Source organism: Trachypithecus francoisi, unplaced genomic scaffold, assembly GCF_009764315.1.
Source record: "Trachypithecus francoisi isolate TF-2019V2 unplaced genomic scaffold, Tfra_2.0 Lachesis_group1, whole genome shotgun sequence".
NCBI lineage: Eukaryota > Metazoa > Chordata > Mammalia > Primates > Cercopithecidae > Trachypithecus > Trachypithecus francoisi.
The window spans coordinates 40827377-40849625 of record NW_022681454.1 but is presented as its reverse complement, the minus strand read 5'-3'; the positions used below and the strand labels follow the sequence as shown (position 1 = coordinate 40849625).

Below are 22249 nucleotides of genomic sequence, written 5' to 3'. Positions count from 1 at the left end.
AGCACTTAGGGAAACTGAGGCGGGCCGATCACCTGAGGCCAGCCTGGCCAACATGGCAGAACCCCATCTTTATTAAAAATGCAAAAAATTATGTGGGCGTGATGGCACGTGCCTGTGGTTCCAGCTACTTGGGAGGCTGAGGCAGGAGAATTGCTCGAACTTGGGAAGCAGAGGTTACAGTGGGCCAAGATCATGCCACTGCACTCTAGCCTGGGCAACAGAGCAAGACTCAGTCTCAAAAAAGAAAAAGAAAAGAATGAGTACCTTTTCTGTTTTCCTAGGCCAGTGGTTCTCAAAAGTGGGGATTGCTAGAAGTGAAGATTCCTGGGCCCCACTCCAGAGTGACCGAGGCTCCCCAGCGGTGTGCGTTCTCACAAGCCCTCCAGGTGACTCTTATGCTTGAGAAGCAGTGTCTTAGGCCATGTGTGCAGTTCCCCATCTACTGTCATCACCTCTGCACCACTAGCTGTAAAGCAGTGTCTGGCACAGAGTAGGCAGGAAGCATTTGTTGAATAAATTAAGCCACCTTCCCTGTTTCCTCTCCACTCAGTGCCTTTCACACCCAAAGCCCTGTGTGCACAAATGTTGAGGAAGGGAGCGACCGCCTTCCTGAGGACCCGAGGGAAATCTTGTGCTCTGTAGTACAGACCTTGCTAAATTTAGACTTTCAGCTCACCCCTTCCTCCTTCCTGTGCCCTCCGCAGCAGGAGAGGAAATTTCCAGCTGCTGCTAGAAGCAAATCTGTTTTCATTTGACCCTTGGATTTCTACAAGTGAACCTATGGGGAAGAGGGTGATTAGAAGTGGGCTTGCCTCACACATGGGCCCCACCTGCGAGTGGTCCTTGTTCAGAAGCCAGGCCCCTAGCCCTGGCGCCTGAGGTGGCTGGAAGGAGCCCGTCCTTGCTACTCACAAACGGGCTCCTTGTTCTCAGACCAAGTATTGCTTTTGGCCCAAGAAGCTCCCAGCACAAGAGAGACTTTGTGGGGCTCTTCGCCTTGCTATTTTTACTCTCTAACTTCCAGCCCCTGCTTCCTGTTCCCTCACAAAAGAACAAAAAGCACAAATTACGAAGGGCCGCAGAGCCCCTCTGAAAGGACACTGATGGCTTTCAGCTCCCACTCTTGACCTGTCCCCGTCAGCAGGTGACAGTGCCTTCGGTCAGAGGCAGTGATGACAGGAGACTAGAAAGGAGGGAAGGTGGAGAAGCATGTGGATCTCAGTCTGTGCAGCATGTGGAGAGAGGAGTTTGATCTTTAAGGCTTCTGCTAGCAGGAGGGTTTTAGAAATATGTGGGCCAGCTGGAGTGGCTGGCCTGGATTTACTAGAGCAGAATTCGGGAGAAAGACATTTAAAGGAGGCCCCTGGATAGAGGCCTGAATTGGAAGTGTTCTCATTTTTGATATCCCCAGAATGTCAGGGTGAATTGGGGCTCAGGGCTATTCTGCGGGGCGAATCTCGGTGTTATCACCCACTATTTGACTATGGTCAAGCCAGCTATGGATGTCATAGTCTCAGCCTTGTAGCCATTGTTTGGTTATGTTGTCACCCCTATATATTCATCTTCTAATTTCCCAATGCTATCTATGCTGATTTTCCTCAGTTTTCTGAAAAAGAAAAATCCTTTTTATTTTTTTTCGAGATGCAGTTTTGCTCTTGTTGCCCAGGCTGGTGTGCAGTGGCACGATCTCGGCTCACTGCAACCTCCACCTCCCAGGTTCAGGCAATTCTCCTACCTCAGCCTCCCAAGTAGCTGGGATTACAGGCACCCACCACCACGCCTGGCTAATTTTTGTTTGTATTTTTAGTAGAGATGGGGTTTTACCACATTGGCCAGGCTGATCTCGAACTCCTGACCTCAGGTGATCCACCCACCTTGGCCTACCAAAGTGCTGGAAGTACAGGTGTGAACCACAGCGCCTGGCCTAAAATCCATTTTTGTATTAGGATATAGTTTACCTTTTTGGCTTTAAACCCATCTGCTGTCCTCTCTGAGCCCTAGAAATGGGGATAAAGATAGTACCTTCTTCATAGAGGAGCTATGACAAACTACAAGCTCCTGCAACGAAGGACGCAGGACGCGTGATACAGCACCTAGTGGTGTCAGTGTCCTTGCTGCTGTTACTATTACTGTTACTAGCTTTTATAACATCCTAGCAGTAAGATAGCACTTGTGTTCAAGCCCTGAAAGACCTGGATTCCACCCTTGCCTTCTAGCTGGCATGGATGTGAGCGTAAAATGTAGCGATATGTTTGAAAACATACTTTGCTTTATGAATGGGGAACATTTTTCCAAATGAAGGCCTCAGACCCACAGTCGGGGGAAGCTTAGAATCATGTACAAATGCAAAGCAACTTTATTCATTTGGGGTTGGTTTACGTTTGAGAGAAACCTAGAAGTTTTACAAGTCTGCGTAAACGTGGAGAATGAGGGCATCAATCTTTATTTTAAAAATTATGAAATATTTAAATTAAAAATTATGAAATAGTTTTTGCATCCACACTAATTGAAAGAGAAGAGAGACATTTGGAGAAGGAGAAGACGTCTTGTCACAGTAGAGGGACAAGAGGAGATGTCTTGTCACCAGCCAGGGGCATACACAGTGTATATGAGGAAGACAGCCAGCAAGGCAGGTGGGGTAGAATCTGGACTTGCCTGACCTCCTCAGATCCTGGAAGTCTGGCCCCGCTGAGGGAGCCTAAGTGACCTTCTTATCCAATAAAAGTCACCATAAGATGATCTTTTGTCCTTTTTTTTTTTTTTTTTTTTTTTTTTTTGAGACAGAGACACTCTGTCACCCAGGCTGAAATGGAGTGGCGCAGTCTCAGCTCACTGCAACCTCCACCTCCCAGGTTCAAATGATTCTCCTGCCTCAGGCTCCCTAGTAGCTGGGATTACAGGTGCCTGTCACCACGCCCAGCTAATTTTTGCAGTTTTAGTAGGGACAGGTTTCACCGTGTTGGCCAGGCTGGTCTCAAACTCCTGATCTCAGGTGATCTGCCCGCCTCGGCCACTCAAAATGCTGGGATTACAGAGGTCATTTGCTTTGAACCATGATGATAATTTGACCCTAGAGATTCTGTAGTGAGCATTTTCCTTGGGACCTACGAAAGCATGTTCTTACATTGTGACTTCAGTGACTCGAGTGTTCTGCTATAATATTGGCTTCTTGAAACCTACAATTTCTAGCGATGGTGATGATAACACTTAACAGTGACCATCCATGCAGTGAACACGCCTGCTGCATGCCAACCTTTATTCTAAGTGTCTTATACACTACCCAGTGAGGGTAGTGTGTAGGGTACCTACCAGTGAGGTAGGTACTGTTATGATCCCTGTTTTACAGATGTGCATCTGAAGCCCAAAGAGGTTGAGTAACTTATCCAAGGACACTCAGATAGGGAGTGGCTGAGCCATGATGTGAAGGTCCCTACCGCACTGACACTTCCAGTTGCCATGCCCGTTGCACCAAGCCACGGCTGCACCGAGCCGTATTGCATCTTCGCAGACTCTCCTCTGGTTTCCTGGTCTCGTTGGAGCCAGTAGGCATCTTGAATGAATCCATTATTTTTGCTTGGATTATCTTCTGGGTATTGAAAAATACCTCGGCTAGGCCGGCGTTCTCTTCCGGCATATCTCTTTTTAAGAAACAGCTGAAACGTTTGGTCTCAAAACTCCACTGAGGTATTTTTTTAAATTGTGCAAAACAACATACGTAAACACCCATACATGTAAACATACAGCTTAACACATAATTATTAAGGGAGCATCGATGGCCCCGCCAGCCCAGTGAAGAAATAAAGCATTTCTAAAACTCCAGAAGCCCTTGAGAAACCTCTCTGTGATCTTCACTGTCTCTCTCCCACTCCAGGTATTCATTCTCCTGTTTTTGGTGATGACTGTTTCCTTGCATTTCTTTATAGTTTTACCATATGCCTAATGCCTAAATAATGTGGTTTAGTTCTTGGACTTGGTATGGATGTTTAATTAATATATTCTATTTTGTCTTCCTTCTTTTGATCAATGATATGTTTATAAAATACATCCATATTGTTGTGTATAGCTCATTTTTGTTCATTTATTTATTCTGCTGTACATTATTCTTTTTTTATTTTAATTAAAAAATTTTTTTTCTTTTTTCTGAGACAGAGTCTTGCTCTGTCGCCCAGGCTGGAGTGCAGTGGGACAGTCTAGACTCACTGCAAGCTCTGCCTCCTGGGTTCAAGTGATTCTCCTGCCTCAGCCTCCTGAGTAGCTGGGACTACAGGCGCCTGCCACCACTCCCGGCTAATTTATTTATTTTTAGTACAGACGAGGTTTCACCATGTTGGACAGGCTGGTCTCAAACCCCTGACCTCGTGATCCGTCCGCCTCAGCCTCCCAAAGTGCTGGGATTATAGGCGTGAGCCGGCCAATTTTAAAAAGTTTTTAGTAGACATGGTCTCCCTGTGTTGCCCACACTGGTCTTAAACTCCTAGACTGAAGCAATCCTCCCACCTCGGCCTCCCAATGTACTGGGATTATAGGCATGAGCCACTCAATTCTGTGCCTGGCTAATTCATTCTGTTTTAAATGGTTGTCTAGGTTGTTTGAAGGTTTTGGTTATTTCAGTGATGCTGATATGAATATGTTACCTGGTACACATACCAAGTGTGGAATTGTTGGATCATAGAGTAGAGATATCTTCCACTTCACTAGTTAATACTATTTTCTTTTCTAAAATGATTATACCAGATTACCCTTATACGAGCAGTAGTATCTACAAGATCCTGTTGTTCTACATGCCTGCCAACAATTGGTATTGTAATATTTTTTAATTTTTGCCGAGCTGACTGGTATGGAAGGATATCTATTGTGTTGTGACTTGAGGCATTTTAAGATGCTCTGCAGGCTTTTTTATTAGATTTCTGCAGTTTCTGTAAACCTTGTCTTCAGTAGCCCCCGCAGTTGGTCCGAGTTCCAGTCCTCCAGTTGAGTCACTCTGAGATGTGTTCCCACGGTGCTCTTTAGGCTATCCAGTACCAAATCTCACCCCTTAAGAGGACTGTTGCACATGACACACCCAAATAGAAAAACATTCTCCAGGATGGAGGTCTTTTAGGATATTCCCACTGCAAACTAAGAATACCACATTGTGATTTCAAAACTCCAAGCAGATCCATCAAAAAGGGGGTGCATGACAGACGCCCAGTTTAAGCAAACTGCTGAGTGTCAGAAGGGCAGTGACGCTGCCAGCCACTGTTTCCTCTCCTCAGTTTTCAGCCACTTGCCTTGTCTTCAGCAAAGCTTCACTAAGCCATTTTCTGAGAACCAAAGGGATTGAAGCTTCTCCTCAAATCGCCTGGTGTTTTTGAATACTCCTGTTTTGTTTTAGTCTGCATGCACTCCCTCCCGCCTCGTCCGTCCGCTGTGATGCCAGACGAGGCCGTTAATCAGAGGACGGCCATTAAGCGACTTTGCAGTATCCTGAACAATCTTTTACAGAAGCAGCTGCTTGGTGTTTCGCTAACTTGACCCCACTGTTCTCTTGGCTTAGCTGTGGTTTTAAACTTTAAGTAAACATTTTAAGGAAAAACTGACGCTTGTTTTCAAGGAAAATCATACATAAAGACCAATGTGTAATGACAGACAAAACGGGTAGTGCTGTGGTTGAAAAGTTCAGGAAAGGTCTGGACTTCCACCTACCTGTACCACTATCTTCTTCCCCTCCCACCTCTTTTTTTGAGACAGAATCTCACTCTGTTGCCCAGGCTGGAGTGCAATGGTGTGATTTTAGCTCATTGCAACCTCCACCTCCTGGGTTCAGGCAATTCTTGTGCCTCAGCCTCCCGAGTAGCTGGGATCACAGGTGTGTGCCACTACGCCTGACTAATTTTTGTAAAGATGGGATTTCACCATATTGGCCATGCTGGTCTCAAACTCCTGACCTCGAGTGATCCCCCTGCCTTGGCCTTCCAAAGTGATGGGATTATAGGCATGAGCCGCCGTGCCTGGTTTTCTTCTCCAGTTTGATAACAATTGAAAACCACTGTGGCCCGGCGCGGTGGCTCAAGCCTGTAATCCCAGCACTTTGGGAGGCCGAGGCGGAAGGATCACGAGGTCAGGAGATCGAGACCATCCTGGCTAACACGGTGAAACCCCGTCTCTACTAAAAATACACAAAAAATTAGCCGGGCGTGGTGGCGGGCGCCTGTAGTCCCAGCTACTCGGGAGGCTGAGGCAGGAGAATGGCATAAACCCGGGAGGCAGGGCTTGCAGTGAGCCGAGATCGTGCCACTGTACTCCAGCCTGAGCAGCAGGGCAAGACTCCGTCTCAAAAAAAAAAAAAAAGAAAACCACTGACTGATTTAAAGTCCAAAGTACTTATTTAAATGTGTAATTTTTTTTTTTTTTTTTTTTTTTTTTTTGGAGACAGGATCTCACTTCTGTCACCCAGACTGAAATGCAGTGGCATGATTATGGCTCAATGCAGTCTCCACTTCTTGGGCTCAGGTGATTGTCCCACCTCAGGCTCTTTTTTTTTTTTTTTTTTTTAAGATGGAGTCTCACTCTGTCACTCAGGCTGGAGTACAATGGCATGATCTTGGCTTACTGCAACCTCCGCCTCCTGGGTTCAAGTGATTATCCTTCCTCAGCCTCCCGAGTAGGTGGGATTACAGGCGTCCACCACAACACCTGGCTAATTTTTGTATTTCAATAGAGACAGGATTTCACCATGCCGGCCAGTATGGTCTTGAACTCCTGACCTCAGGTGATCCGCACGCCTTGGCTTCCCAAAGTGCTGAGATTACAGGCATGAGCCACCGCCCCTGGCCGTCCTCAGCCTCTTGAGTAGTTGTCCCTACAGGCACATGCCAACATGCCCGGCTAATTTTTTGTATTTTTGGTAGACATGGGACCTCGCTGTGTCTGGAACTCCTGAAGTGAAGCAGTCTGTCTGCCTTGCCTTCCCAGAGTGCTGGGATTACAGGCATGAGCCACTGCACCTGGCCTAAATGTGTAGTTCTATGTAGAAGAACAAAGCAAATTGGGCTATGAAGGTTAAACAAAATGAAGTATGATGGTGCTGAGAGTGTTCACGTGGCATACTTCCTGCCTTTCCTTGTGGAACTTCTCAGTACAAAAAGTAAACAAAATCTCACTCAAGACTTCTTGGTCTCCAGCCCAGGACTCTTCCTAATTTATTGTATTATATTTCTTTTTATCCATGAGGACGTTCACATATGCCATCAAGGGATAGATAAATGTTTGTAAGTCTTGGGAGTCATGAAGTTGCACTGTTCTGTGAAATTGCATAGAACTGATTTCTTTAGAATTTCTCTTTTGCTAAGTGCCAAGTTCAGTTCCCATCATTGGAAGACCTAATTGATTCACTCATTTCTTCCTTCTCCTTTATTTATTCCCTCCCTCCCTCCCATCTCTCCCTCCCTCCCATCTCTCCCTCCCATCTCTCCATCTATCCAATTTTGATTGAACACCTGCCACGCTAGGTGTCAAATATGATGGTGAATAAGACAGATGTGGTATCTGCCTACCCTCACAGGGCTTAAATCCTTTAAACCAATGTGAGATAATATGGAAGGGATTCTATACATTATTCTAGACTTATTAATAATACTGTAGGTGTGCCCACTTGGCTTCTGTCACCAGCACCATTGTTACCACCTATTTCTAGCAACAGAATAAACTTCCTTTTTTATTTCAACAAAATCTCAGCCTAAGCTTAATAAAACTAGGGTGGGTTTGGTTGAAGATAAAACAGTCCGATTCATGCCATTCAGCATAAAGTTCCTCTCATGCTACCTCTAGGTACCTTCTTATCAGCCCAACTTGAAAGCCACCAACCTTGGCCTCTGCTGTTGGTCTGACATGATGTCATATTTTGATAGTGTATGTAGCTATTCTTCGTACATGCTAATGTCTCAGTGGTAAAGACAACTAGGCTAAATCTGTAAATTCAGGCCTCCAGTCCTCATAAACCACAGAAATGTTGGTTTGTATCTTTTCAGGCAGCTGCTTTGTATCTTTTCAGTTTCTAGCCCCAGAGCTCCCTGTCTGTGCGCCACTAGAATGGGACAAGGGATCCCACTTGCTAGGGTTTTCTCCAACTTAGTCCCAAAACCTGTATCTTTTACCTGATGTGTCCCAGTTGAGATGCAAAAAAGAAAAAATAATAGCAGAAGTGACCCCTTCGTCCCCTAAAAAGGAGACAGGACAAAGAAATGTAAACACATGTTTGATTAGAGTTGTTTCTGCAAAATTTGGTTAACTTGAAATTATTTAATTATACTTCACTCCCTGTGGGGACAGGGGGAAATTCCCAGCATAATTTGAGACTAGTGGCACTTTTGCCTCTGGCAGATTTAAATGAGGAAAGTGACTGCATGCATGCACATCCGTGGCCACAGTCTTCATCAGCTCCTTTGTTTGATTTCTCTGTTTCTCACGGTGACTCTGCCTCGGTGATGCCTGCCCACATGATGCAGTGACACTTGCACAGAGCCAGGCCCACTTGTGTTCTCCTTTGAATTGCCGGAGAGCACTCCAGCTGCTTTTGTATGGCCACACAGGAAACAGCCTAATCCTTAGAATAAAACTGATCCCTGGGTTTAGAGCTCAAGTTTTTAAAGTTTTTCTTCCTACATACATTGATACAGCCTATGATTCCCTTATTACCCCTCCATCTCGGTGGATGTCTCACGCTACTTCCTCTCCCCTCTCTTCTCTCTTCTCTAGCGCTGTCACCCATTTCCTAGTCAACTCAAGGCCAAGAATGAGACTTTTTAAAACCAGCAGGTATTCAGTAAACTGATAAGATACGTAGAAAGGTCAGATAGAATGGGAATTGTCTAGCAGACGTATTTTATTTGGCCTCACAGTGTTTAAAGGATTATTTTCTGGAATTGGAATGACTGGACTTTGTAGGTGCTTGCCCATTTTCCACAGTGACACACCTTTGTTGTCTCTCACCCACACTCTGCTTCACATGTTTACATCACTGGCCTGTCCGTAGAGTCAGTCTGGTCCACTGTTGACTTCCGAGGCTTTTCCAATCTGCCTTCCTTGGGAATCTTTTGAGATGGAGTCTCACTCTGTCGCCCAGGCTGGAGTGCAGTGGTGTGATCTCGGCTCACTGCAATGTCCATCTCCTCGGTTGAAGCAATTCTCCTGCCTCCGCCTCCCAAGTAATGGGGACTACAGGTGTGCATCACCATGCCCAGCTAATTTTTGTATTTTTAGTAGAGACAGGGTTTTACCACGTTGGCCAGGCTGGTCTCAAACTCCTGACCTCAGGTGATCCACCCACCTCAGCCTCCCAAATTGCTGGGATTACAGGTGTGAATCACCGTGCCCAGCTTTCCTTGGGAATCTTCTGTGTACAATTAGAATTCTAGAGTATTGGCTGGGCGCAGTGGCTCACGCCTGTAATCCCAACACTTTGGGAGACCGAGACGGGCGGATCACGAGGTCAGGAGATTAAGACTCTCCTGGCTAACACGGTGAAACTCCGTCTCTACTAAAAATACAAAAAATTAGCCGGGCATGGTGGCGGGCACCTGTAGTCCCAGCTACTCAGAAGGCTGAGGCAGGAGAATGGCGTGAACCAGGGAGGCGGAGCTTGCAGTGAGCTGAGATCGCGTCATTGCACTCCAGCCTGGGTGACAGAGTGAGACTCTGTCTCAAAAAAAAAAAAAATTCTAGAGTATTACAGAAGACTACTACTATTGCTATTTTGTAGGTGTCCCAATCACATGAGAGAGATTCTTAAAGCACATGAAAGATAGAAATACAGCACTCATTTACAGAAAGCATTTTAAGAAAATTAGAGTGATAGCTGGGGATGACATGATGCCCACCAGTGAATCTTACTAATTGACAAAAGCATTCAGCCCGCTATGTATAACTATGTGAATTTTGCTTGGGAAGTTGATTCTGGTTTGGAGCTTTAACTTGTTCATAGGGTTCTTAGAGCTATAGGATGACTTGATAGTGAGGCTTTCATGTCCCTGTTCTCAAGTGTCAGCCTTTCTTTCCAATTCTTTGTTTCCATATTACCTCTTTTACCAAGTACAGCTGCACACATCAGCATGGATGGATTTCACAAACATACCAGGAAGAACTAATCATTTGGACTATGGACACGTCTGCCTTTGGGGTTCACCTGACAGATAGTGCTGAAATTAGAAGGCTCTTTCTCTTTTAATAAAATTCTCTCTTTCTCCCCCATCCCCGCCCCCCATTTTTCAGCAGATATATGGAGTGATCACTCATTTCAGACTGATCCGGATTTGCCGCCTGGCTGGAAAAGAGTCAGTGACATCGCTGGGACCTATTATTGGCACATCCCAACAGGAACGACTCAGTGGGAACGGCCTGTCTCCATCCCAGCAGATCTCCAGGGTTCTAGGAAAGGGTCACTTAGTTCTGTAACGCCATCTCCCACCCCAGAGAACGAGGTAAAACGGAGTGTCTTTTTACCGGCTTAGTAGAATAGATGTAACTTGTGGTTTCTCTTTACACTAGTTGCTTCTGCCCCAACAGGTCATCGAGGTAAGCTTTTTGATTATTGTGCATGTTGCATTTGAAATCTCAGTAATGCTTCCTCTTCGTAAATAGTGTTAATATCCATCTTTCAGGGATGTTTTTATTTTTTAATGGCTTTTGGTCTCTTGAAACACCATTCCAGGTACAGAAAGCAAGAGGGGCTGATTAATGAGAAGTGGTTAAGATTCCCTTGGGCTCACTGAGGCAGTACTTTACTCTGCAGGTAGCATTGCGTGGTGCCGGCTCCATAAAATATTTACACACGGAAGAACATCTCTTGGCCAGATGTATTGTAATTACTGTGTATCTTATTAGCCTTGGGCTCATTTGATAGCATGGAGAGAATGTCTGCAAGAATAACCCTGGAGGGCCCTCAGATGCTTAATTTCTGTTTTAAAAAATCTGTTTATTTAGCACAAGTGACATTATTTTAGAAACAATTAGCAGCATAAATTTCTGCTGTCCCTGAGGAAGAAATCTGGATGTTTAAACAAAGAATTGAGGCATTAAAAAAATTTCATTGTGGTGTTTATTAGTATAGGGATCCCCGCAGTGAACCTTTGTGAATCCCGAAAGCGAACTATTCAAGAGAATTAGAGTTGGAAAAGGTCACAATTAAGTAATGACTTCTTGTGACCCCTGACACCCAAGCATTTCTGCCCCTTTCTGACCACAGTCCTTGGTTCTTTGAACAAGCTCATCCTCTTTTGCTTTGAGGCATGAGGGCATTGGAACTACCTGCCGAAGCTTCTTTATCTGTTTGCAACAGATATCACCCTTCCTGTTTTTAAAAGTAGATAATGTCTTGTTTCCTAAATCTTTGTGTACTTGTTCTTGTCTGGGAGGTTGTGAGTCCTATACTGTCATCACATTCCTGCTGTTAGAGGGCTTTGACTTCTCATTTACCCAGTCTGGACCTCACATTCTCCAACTTGAAAGTGATGGGCTGGGGCAGCCATACCCTTATTGGTAGGCAAGGACTTTGGTTTACCTGTGCCATGCCGTGGTCATCAGGCACATGCTTCAGGACTACTCATTGCCATTTAGGGCTTTGTTGCTTATCACTGGGCAATTTTAACAACTTTTTATTGAAGCATAATAATTCCTACTCCCTGGGCAATTTTTATTCAGCCTTTTGTTCATCTTGCATTAGGTGTGCTGGGGGATAAAGAACCAACACTATTTGAGCCCTCAAGGAGTTTGGCATGGAGAGGAGTCGTCTTTCTGTCCCCACCCAGTTGGGTCCTGGGATTCCCCCGTACTACAGTGGGGGCCTCCTAGAAGCTGAGCCGGCCAGGATCAGTCTCTGTTCTCACTAAGGCACAGATGTGCTCTCCCTTTCTTACTTGTAGACTTTTTCTCTTGACATCTCAGTTAGCAAGAATCTCTTTCTCCATTCCCCTATTCCAAGCCTATAACCATCTTCATTCCCCTATTCCAAACCTTTAACCGTCTTCCCAGGCAGAGTGTGTCCTATATACAGAGAACACCAGGGTGAGAAGGCACCATCTGGTGCCAGCATTTGTTTGTTACAGGCAGGGACACTGAGGTACAGAGAGGCCAGTGACTGGTGGCAGCTCTGGGTCTAGAGCTCAGAGTTACTGAATCCTCCCAGATCCTAGGCCAGAGGTCTTCTCACTCAGCTTCCCTGGCTTTGGGATTTCAACCTGCTCTGCTTCCTCACTGTCCCAGAGAGGGGAGATCGGACTAACTTTGAGGGACGGTTTTTGTGCCGTGAATCTCCAGTCCTCTGCATCTGGCAGTGGTGAAGTCCTTTGTAAAGGCCACCTGCAGAGGCCCAGGCGTGGGTGTGTGGACTCCAAGGAGGGCATCCTGAGGCTTACAGAGCTCAGAGTTGTATTTCTTTGATTAATACGTTAGCCTTTTGTTTCCGTGATTTGGGCAGAAGTCTTGGGAAGAACGCAGCACAGGTGGGCACTGGCTCTGGGGAAAACTGCCAGGTAGCAGAGTTCATCTCTCCCCTACCTGGGGCCCATTTTTGCCTACTCTTTCCCCTCTCTGTGCCTGCATCGTACCCCTGTGCTAACTAATGCCCAGAGCCCCTCCCAGGCTCAGAAGGACGCACCCTTGGCACCTCCTGCCCTGGAGTTCAGTGTTTCCCCCACACAGCCCTGCAGCTCAGCCTTCTCACTGCTCTTAAAGATCTGTTGTGGTTTTCAGGGTACTTTCCTAGACATCATTTCATCTGATCTTCTCAGGAGTCTCCTGGGTCCGAGAAGTCAACTGGTATGTTCTCCATTTAAGGAAAGAGGTAACTGATACTCAGTGAGTTAAGTAGCCCTCAGCTGGGGTTACGGTGGGATGCATCCAGTTCCCTGACTCCAGACCCCAGGACTCTAGAGCCCCAGGACTCTGAGCATCTCCACCTTCTATCAGTTCCATTCCTCTTTTCTGCAGCTCACTGTGCCATTTGTATTGACAAAGGCTTATCCCTCCACAGAAGCTGGTTAAAGGAGCGTATTTTTAGGAGTTTCAGAGACAGGGACTCATATCTAGCATTCTCAGAAAGCAGCGGGGCAAAAGTCTTCAGGCTGACCTTTCACTTGTTCACATCATACACGTTTCTCCCCCTACATAAAGTCCTCCATTAAGTCAAAGAACCAAGCAGATTCAAAAGGAGATAAATAAGTCATAGAGGCAAAGAGATGAGCAGATAGAAGAGGAATAGGAGAATTGGGGAAAAGACTCAGCCTGCCGCATACGCCGATGTACAGACGCTGACACCAATATTAAACCAGGGGCATTAAGAGAAATCAAGTATTTACAGTCCAGGCTAATGCCTTAACTCTTCACTCCCCGTAAAACCCTTATGTGGTCAGGTGCTATGGCTCATGCCTGTAATCCCAGTGCTTTGGGAGGCCAAGGCAGGAGAATCACTTGAGACCAGGAGATCAGGAGCAGTCTGGACAACATAGCAAGACCCCATCTCTACCCCCCCCCCCAAAAAAAGATTTTAAATTAGCCAGGTGTGGTGGTGTGTACCTGTAGCCCAAGCTACTTAGGAGGCTGAGGCAGGAGGATCACTTGAACCCAGAAATTTGAGGCTGCAGGTGAGCTATGATCACACTATAGCACTCCAGCCTGGACAACAGAGTAAAACCTTATCTCTTAAAACACACAAACAAACAAAAATACACACCAAAGTCCTTATGTATCTGGTATTATAGTTGTCTTTCTCATTTTGCATTTGACACTGAGACACAGAGAGGTTGAGGAGTTTGGGCAAGACACATAGCTAATACATGGTAGAGTCAAGCTTGAGTTCAGGTCCCCTGACCCCTATTTCCACCCCAAACTTCACAATATCGTATGTCTGGGAGGCTTGGAGACTCTTGCATTCCTTTAACTCACCCTAAGGGAGGCTGTGTCACATGTGGAGCCTTCTAGAAAATGACCTCTCTTAATATCATTGTCTCAGGTGCTAATGACAGTTGAAGAGAAATGATTATTTTTCTAACATCATTTCTTTGATCCCTAAATAGAATCTATTTCAAACAGTTTCAAAGCATGAGAAGAGAGCAAAATCTTAAGGGACAGAAGAAGCTTGTAATGTGTTGTGTTAGAAATGCATATTTTATTCAGCTTTTTTCTGAGCTGGCTTCAAAAAAAAAAAGAGAATCAAATAACTAAGTGCTAAATCTGTTGACTAGGCTTCACAAAAGTTTAGAACTGAAGGCTTCCTTACAGTTTGAAAATTTTACATTTCACATTCCAAAGTTCACTCGGGAAGTGTTAAGCGCAGTGGATAATGTTTCCGCTGCATATGCCAGCAGTATTTTTGAAAGTTTATAAACTGGCCAGGAAGCATTTGCTGCTGAAATTTGGCACATGGTGCTCCTCCCCACCCAAACCATTTATTTGTTCCAAATTACCTTGCAAACTGCTTGAATGTTGAATTTTAGAGAGAATGGAGAGCCACACAAATTATTTTTATGAATATCCATTGGCCTGTGGCCAAGTCTTCCCGTCTTTTCAAGCGAAGGTGTTTTGGTCTTCCTAAAGAGGAAAGTATGGAGAAGGTGGGTCTGAGGCTCGAGAAAATGAATTGTTGCTCAAACTATGGTTTCTTCTTGGTCCTAAATCAGCCTGTTCTTATGAAGTGCTCATGGCCTCAGGGGCGGCGTGAGCCTAACCCCCCAGGAAGGTGCTAAGTAGAATACCTTAAGCCTGTGTATTCTCATATACGTGTAGAAATAAGATGACAACATAAAAGGGCCGTTCTGCCATCATTTTTCTGAACTTTTTCACTCAGTCAAGTAATCATGACGTTGAGTGCTGGAAGGAATCTTGGAACAGGGCCTGTTGAATGTGTAGGCGGTATTTCTCAGCCAGTGAGCCGAGGAACGGTGCCAGGAGAACCTCTGGGGATCAAGGAATGGGGTGGGGCCTGGGAACCTTTGCGTAAGCTCTCCAAGTGATTTTACGCTGAGTAAGTAGGACAACAGGTCCTCTAGTGACTATAGCTCCCCTATTTTTATTTGCATGTCACTTCCTCAAAAATTATTTGGATTCACCTCGTTGTCTCCCCAGAGCTACTGCTCTTACCACATTGCTTTGAAAGCCCTCTATTCTCTCATGTTCCATTGTAGTGTTGTTAACCTGTAGTGTGTCACTTTCCCACCAAGCTCCTTGGTGGTCAGGACCTGTCCTCTTCATCGTGTGCACAGGGCCCAGTACATGACGACATTCATTAACTAGTTGCTGAATGAAAAAATAAATCAACCGCACAGCCAAGGAAGCTGTTAGTTGATCTGTTGCAATGACAAAGCCGGCTCTAGAGCCCTCAGTCTCCTGGCCCCTCTGCGTTGTGGTTTCTGCATTGCACTGCTGCTCACAGAGACTGATTTAATTGCACAAGCTTTTGGTAGTCTAGTTTACTAGTTTGATTTTTTAACTTCTCTGAATTATGTTTGTGTGATTAAATAAACCATGATGCTATAATCTTCTGATAAGGTGGGCAGATGGCTTGAGCCCAGGAGTTTCTCTACTAAAAATACAAAAAATTACTTGGCATGGTGATGCATGTCCTGTAGTCCCAGCAACTCGAGAGGCTGAGGTGAGAGGATCACTTGAGCCCAGGAGGTGGAGGTTACAGTGAGCTGAGATCATGCCACTGCACTCCAGCCTTGGTGACAGAGCAAGACCCTGTCTTAAAAAGAAAGAAAAACTGTACACATATAAATTGATAAAACACTTACTGACATTGCCTGCCATACTCCTTGGCATTCCAGGTTTTCTGCCATTTACTATCAAGGCCACACTTAATGAAGGGTCAAGCCTTGACAAAATGGCATTGAGAGGCATGATTTGTAATGGTTTGTATTCCCCAAACTGCTTTTTCCTTCGTGGAAAGAGTAGATCATAAGGAAACTCTCATTTGCAGGGCACCCTCAGGCAGCCAGTCCCTGTGCTATGAGCTAACATTCTAGATCTCACTCTGTCTGCACATTGATGGGAGGCCTTCTTAGTCCTGTTTGATGTAGGAGGGAGTTGAGGTCAAAGAGCAAGTGAGAACAGAGGCAGAATTTGAACCCCAGCATTCCAGTAGGCAATGTGTCTTTATTCATTTTCTGATGCTTGTAACAGAATACCTGAAACTGGGTAATTTATAAAGATAAGGAATATATTTCTTATGGTTATAGAGGCTGAAAAGTCTAAGGCCGAGAGACTGCATCTGGTGAGGGCCTTCTTGCTGGTGGGGACTCTGCAGAGCCCTGAGTGGGTGCAGGGCATGACATGGTGAGGGAGCTGAGCATGCCAGCTCCGGTCTCTCTTCCTCTTCTGATAAAGCCACTAGTCCCACTCTCGTGATAACCCATGAATCCATGGATGAATTAATCCACTCATGAGGGTAGAGGCTCTTAAAGACCCCACCTCTCAATACTGCAACATTGGTGATTAAATTTCGATGCGAGTTTTGGAATGGACAGACATTCAAACCATTGCATTGTGTTAACTTCAGAACTTCTCAAGTGCACACAGAGATGATATGATTATAGCTTCTGTCACTGCCACTGTGGAATGTTTTAGTGCTTTTCCTCTCTAACCAGTTCTCAGCAAGTTCAACCCTCTACTCTTGCCCCCTGGTTTGCATTTTGATACCACTTCATAGAGATTTTCTTGGCACCCTAGAGAAAGCCTCCTGGTAGGGACATACCCAGCCCCTGAGACTTTGTCTTTAAGAGCACTCTGTTGACATTGTCAAAGAATCAACTCCATTGTTGGCCTTTTTCCAGCTGATAATGCATCATTTTTGTTTGCTATGCGGAATTGCTTTCCAAGACCTCAGAAGAGAAACATGAAAGAAGAAAACTCTCAGTAGTCAAGGTTATATGATTGGATTCCCTCCTTACTGGGTCCAGCCTCACACAGCTTCTGTGTGGTGCTCAAGGGTTTTGAGGAGTGCCATACCCCGGGCATTGGGTCAGTCCCCCTAGACACACTATCTCTGAGGAGCTAAGGCTCCAGAGCTCTCCCAGAACTGAGCAGGATCAAGTAATCAGAGAAAGGGGTGTTGCAGCCTGGGCAAGGTTAGGACAAGCACCAGGAGGGTGTGCCAGCTATGACTGTGGTACCAGATGACCCTCAGCTGTGCAAGGCTTCAGCTGCATTGCCTGGAAGGCTACCAGGCTCATGGAAGCTTGTTGCTTGTAGAAGATGGTCCCTGTTGGTCCGTTACCAGCTCTTTCCCCATCTTTGTGTGTTTGTCTTACCGGAGGCATATTGTCCAACTTGCCCTTTCCTCTTTTAATATTTTTCTCTTTGTCTCTCTTCTTCCTTCGTCTCTCCCACCCCTACCCCACAGACTGCAGACTGGGGTGGATACAGACTTTCTGTAGAACCAAAGAATCTCTGTTGGGTTGTGCTTTTTAAAAAATTTATTAACTAAAAATTATTAGCAAAGCTTGTTAGCCAAATATAGAAAATATTCTCTCTTCTTAATTAAAAAAATTAGATGAATAGGCCATGTAATTCTTGAAATTTAAGACAAAGTGACTTTGTCTTTCATTGACTTTAATTTTTTGAAAAACAAAAATTATGGTCACTTATACATTGGAGAAAGTTTGTCATCTTTGATGTAAATGAATGGTTTTAAATATAGAAGGAGAGAAAAGATCTTTGGCCCAGTCATAACACATATAATGCTAGTTTCCATTTTCCTTACTGAGTTTTGTGCTAAAGAATTTCTTCAGGAGTGCCTGTGTTAAGTTTTTGTAAAATCACTATATGGAGCCTTTATTTAAATCTATAAAAGGTGATTGTTGGACATTTGCCATCTAACTTGTGTTTCCATAACACGAGAGCTGGATTCTGACAGTCTTAGTACTGTTGTTAGCTTTTACTTTACAGATGCCCTTATGTCCAAAGAGTAAATACATTAGAAATTTTAAAAACCACACACACATGCAGAGAATTGTTTTAATTAAGTACTGAAGACTTTTCTGAGTCCTTGTTGTAGAAAATACTCTTCTTATACTCTCTGTAGTCTCAACATATAGGGTCTCTTGGGGATAATTTCTGAAATTCTTTTTGTGAGGTAACTTTTTTTTTCCTATTTCTTTATATAATTTCTCCACAAAGACACAATTATCTTGAGTCTTCCTAATTCATCATCTGAGTATCCTTTTTTAAAGTTCAACTTAGCATCAAATATTGCTCACATGTAAACAGTGATGACAATTTGAGGCCATATAAGCTTGTTTTCTTTTTGAAAAAGAAATTCTAGCTTAAAATTTTATTTTGTACTTGATATTTCAGGTCTTTATCTCATGTCCTTATTAGTAGCCCTACAGTGATCCAAACCAAAATTGGTCACTGGCCCATCTGGAAATATGAGAAAAATTGGGCATCTTTCTCTCAGGAAAACGTACATGTACAAAACCCCGCACCCGTTTCAGGGGTTCACAGCTCCTCTGAGCTAATAGGTTAAGATTGCCCTAGGTTGTTAATTTTCTCTTCATAAAGACTGAACACTGCTTCTGGGGGTGGAGTGAGGGGAAAGGTAAGGGAATGGGCAACATTCCTGCCCTTTATTCATTAAGAGAAATTTTTTAAAAAATAAATACAGTGGTCTAAGTTCCTATTTTATTTTCAAAAGCTGTAGTTTAGGTGCCTAGACCAAAAATGAAAACGACACCATGTGTGCAGTAGTAATAATGGGTCTAAATTTGCAATGTCGTTGCTCTCAGAGAGGCTTGCAGAGTTTGGTAAGTGCATGTTGCACCAGGTGCCATGGCTCACGCCTATAATCCCAGCAGTTTGGAAGGCCTCAGTAGGAGGATCAGTTGAGCTCAGGAGTTCAAGACCAGCTTGGGTAGCATAATGGAACTCCCATCTCAACAAAAAAGTTTTAAAAAATTAGCCAGGTGTAGTAGCATGCACCTGAATAGTCCCAGCTACTCAGGAGGCCCAGGCGGGAGGATTGCTTGAGCCAGGAGGTCAAGGCTACAGTGAGCCATGTTTGGGCCACTGCACTCCAGCCTGGGTGACAGAGTGAGACCCTGTCTCAAAAAAAATTTTAAATAAAATAAATGCATCTTTCGACACACAAGACATTTAAACTTACTTTTTATCTGCTTTTAGTGGTTTTTTAAAACTGTCAATGTTGGGAGTAGAAGTTATGGGTCAGTATTCACTTCTCATTTTCAAAGAACTTCAGTTGAAAAGTGATTGAGCTGAAAAGTTTTGATGATTGATTTCTTTTTTTTTTTTTTTTTTCTTTCTGAGACGGAGTCTCGCTCTGTCGCCCAGGCTGAAGTGCAGTGGCATATCTTAGCTCACTGCAAGCTCCGCCTCCTGGGTTCACGCCATTCTCCTGCCTCAGCCTCCCAAGTCGCTGGGACTATAGCCACCCACCACCACGCCCAGCTAATTTTTTGTATTTTTAGTAGAGACATAGTTTCACTGTGTTAGCCAGGATGGTCTCCATCTCCTGACCTTGCGATCCGCCCGCCTCAGCCTCCCAAAGTGCTGGGATTACAGGCGTGAGCCACCACACCCAGCTGATGGTTAATTTCTTATACAAACAGATTTGCCTAACTAGTCGGTAAAGCAAATTCACAAGACTGTTCCTGAGTTTTATTAGCCTTGCTTGCTTATTTCCCCAAATCTTAGATTACAAATATTTGATTATTCACTAGGCCTAGTAGAAAGAAAAGACATTTTCTCATTGTCTGAGGTGGATGGAGGAGTTGTTTAGATTTAAAATCAGTTATTGCAAGAGCTCTCCCAACAGGCCAAGCTTCATGCCTTGCACTATAATTATGTTTAGAAAATCATTTCATGATCAAGGATTAATTTGTGAAGAGGCTTTTGTAGCAAAAAAAAAAAAGAAAAAGTAAGTAGAGCTTTTATAAATTAGAGGAATTTATGTTAGATTGTTTAGAGCTGTTTTTGTTAGGTTAAATTTCCACCAAATGTTGATGTCAGTCTGTGTTCTTCACTAACCCTCTCTCCCCATCATTCTCCTTTTTTTCTTTAAATGAAAATATCTTGACTCCCAACTTTGGGGCCCTCAGCCATAGGCATGCCCTAGTTTGCAAACAAACACAGTACCCATCCCTCATTCCACCCCCACCTCCAGAAAACAGTTCTGTTTGGTTTATAGGGAGGAAATGGTTATTATGGAATTAGGTATGCTAGTTATTGAATACTTGGAGTTATATTGTTTGCTTTTAAAATTACCTTAAGGAAATAACTTCACTGTCTGCTTCTAATAATGTTTAGTCATTTATTTGGTAAGTAATTAAAGCACCATCACTCTCCTGCCCTAGTCTTCAGGTGATAATCTAGACATAGAGGGTGTGAGCCAACAAGTTGCTGTTAGAGTTAACTTGTTCCCTAACCCATCTTGTGAATATCAATGCTAACAACAGTGTCTTGTGTTTTTTTTTCTTTTCTTTTCTTTTTATTTAAATCAATGTGCTTTTTTCCTATGTGAATAATTATATGTCTAGAAACAGCCATGGAGTGATTTTGCTGTTCTGAATGGGGGAAAGATTAATAGTGACATTTGGAAGGCAAGTATATTGTCAGATCTTAGATCATTTAATATTTTATCCTTTCTGCATGGCTGTGGCTGTATATTTTTCTTCTTCGTGAATATCATGCATTCTGCAGGGACACAGTGATCGGGCTTCTTGCTAGGGGCATTCAGCTCACACTCCTGTTGCCTTTTTTTGGTGTCTCCCATTGTGAATGCCCCAGGTTCCCCGTTGTTTTGTAAGAACAGGCGTTTGCACCAGTCAGTATTCAACAGTCCTTGCATGCCTTTCTCTGCCTAAGCTCACATACACTCTCTGCCTCTTGCTGGGAAGACTTTTCTCCCGTTTGATATTTGAGGCAATGAATGGTCTCCTCCCCCATTGTACATTAACAAGGTTCTGTTTTCCTCTAGGATTTGCATGCAGCCACTGTTAACCCGGACCCCAGTTTAAAAGAGTTTGAAGGAGCAACCCTACGCTATGCATCTTTGAAACTCAGGTAGGACATTAGAAGGACTGACCTGCTGTCAGTGTATAGCTTTGTGCAGACAGTTTGCAACAGAATTCTAAGTCCACTTTTCTGTTTTTCTGTCTAGAAATGCCCCACACCCTGACGATGATGATTCTTGTAGTATCAACAGTGACCCAGAAGCCAAGGTTTGTAAGAGACTTGCTTTCAGCCACCAGGTTATATTCTTAGATCCAAATAATGACTTTGGATAATGGCCCAGTTTTTATAAACCATCAGCCCAGAGCCATTTAATAAGTAATTATCCCTCAATTCTCTTTCTTTCCTAATCTCCCTGACACTTGAAGAAAATCCCTAGGGTAAGTTAGGTTTGGGGGCGTTTCTAGAACCATCAAGACTCTGCCTATATCTCACTGCATCAGCTCTTTACACAATGTAATAAGTTACAATTATTGTTCAAATGTTTGGGCTTCAGAAGTCTTTAAAGATACACCAGGCTCTGTCTTGCAGAGCAATGGGAAAGGAGGCTAAACCGGTAGGGTATGAGACCCCTCCCACCTCCCTCCACCAGAGCAGCCTCATATCGTTGCCATTCCTGTCATAAACACAGATTGGAGAATTAGGTTTTATGATGGAAAACTGGGGACAGTGGGGGCAAACTTGTGTCCGTTTTGTTTCTGAACTTCTGGTAGGGTACTAACAGAGCCAGCTTTCCGGGCATGTGGCCAGTGCAGGTGCACAGGCCCCACAATGAAAAGGCCCCTGTGCGTGGGGATGAATGCTTCAAGGTTGCTGTCAAGAAATTCTTAATCTTTGAATTTGTATCTTAGAAGTCAAGTCCAACGGAACATCCATGAGAGGACTGGGCTTTGGATTACACACAGTCCTGCCATCTCCCAGTGTCCATGGGTGATTCTCAGCTTCTGGCCCCCTGGCATCCCAGGCCCTGCCAGACCTCCCTATCTCGCTCCCCACGTAGAGATTCCTACTGCCCTCTACTGTGAAAGAGACATGGGTGTGAGCATGGGAGGGTTGGGGTCAAGTGCACACTCCCTGGGTATCTTGGTATGGAGCATGGTGGTGACCAACCCAGTCCGGGCTGGCAACACTGCTGTGTGTTCCGCAGGCAACTCAGTGGGGGTGAGCCTTTTGCCTACCCACAGTCCAGGCACTTAGCATGTTCCAGCACTGATGTTGCGATACATTTATGGGCCACCCATCTGTTGTGGGT

At 44.4% G+C, this 22249-nt stretch overlaps 1 protein-coding gene across 4 annotated transcripts in view; it reads left to right on the top strand.

Moving 5' to 3' along the window:
• Positions 1–22249, top strand: part of APBB2 (amyloid beta precursor protein binding family B member 2) — a 423550-nt gene that overhangs the window by 277111 nt on the left and 124190 nt on the right. For all 4 annotated transcript variants that reach the window (XM_033214066.1, XM_033214067.1, XM_033214069.1 and 1 more), the window contains 4 exons: positions 10249–10457; positions 20523–20585; positions 20963–21048; positions 21146–21206. In XM_033214066.1, the coding sequence (XP_033069957.1) occupies positions 10249–10457; positions 20523–20585; positions 20963–21048; positions 21146–21206 (419 nt within the window). The remainder of the gene's footprint in view (positions 1–10248; positions 10458–20522; positions 20586–20962; positions 21049–21145; positions 21207–22249) is intronic.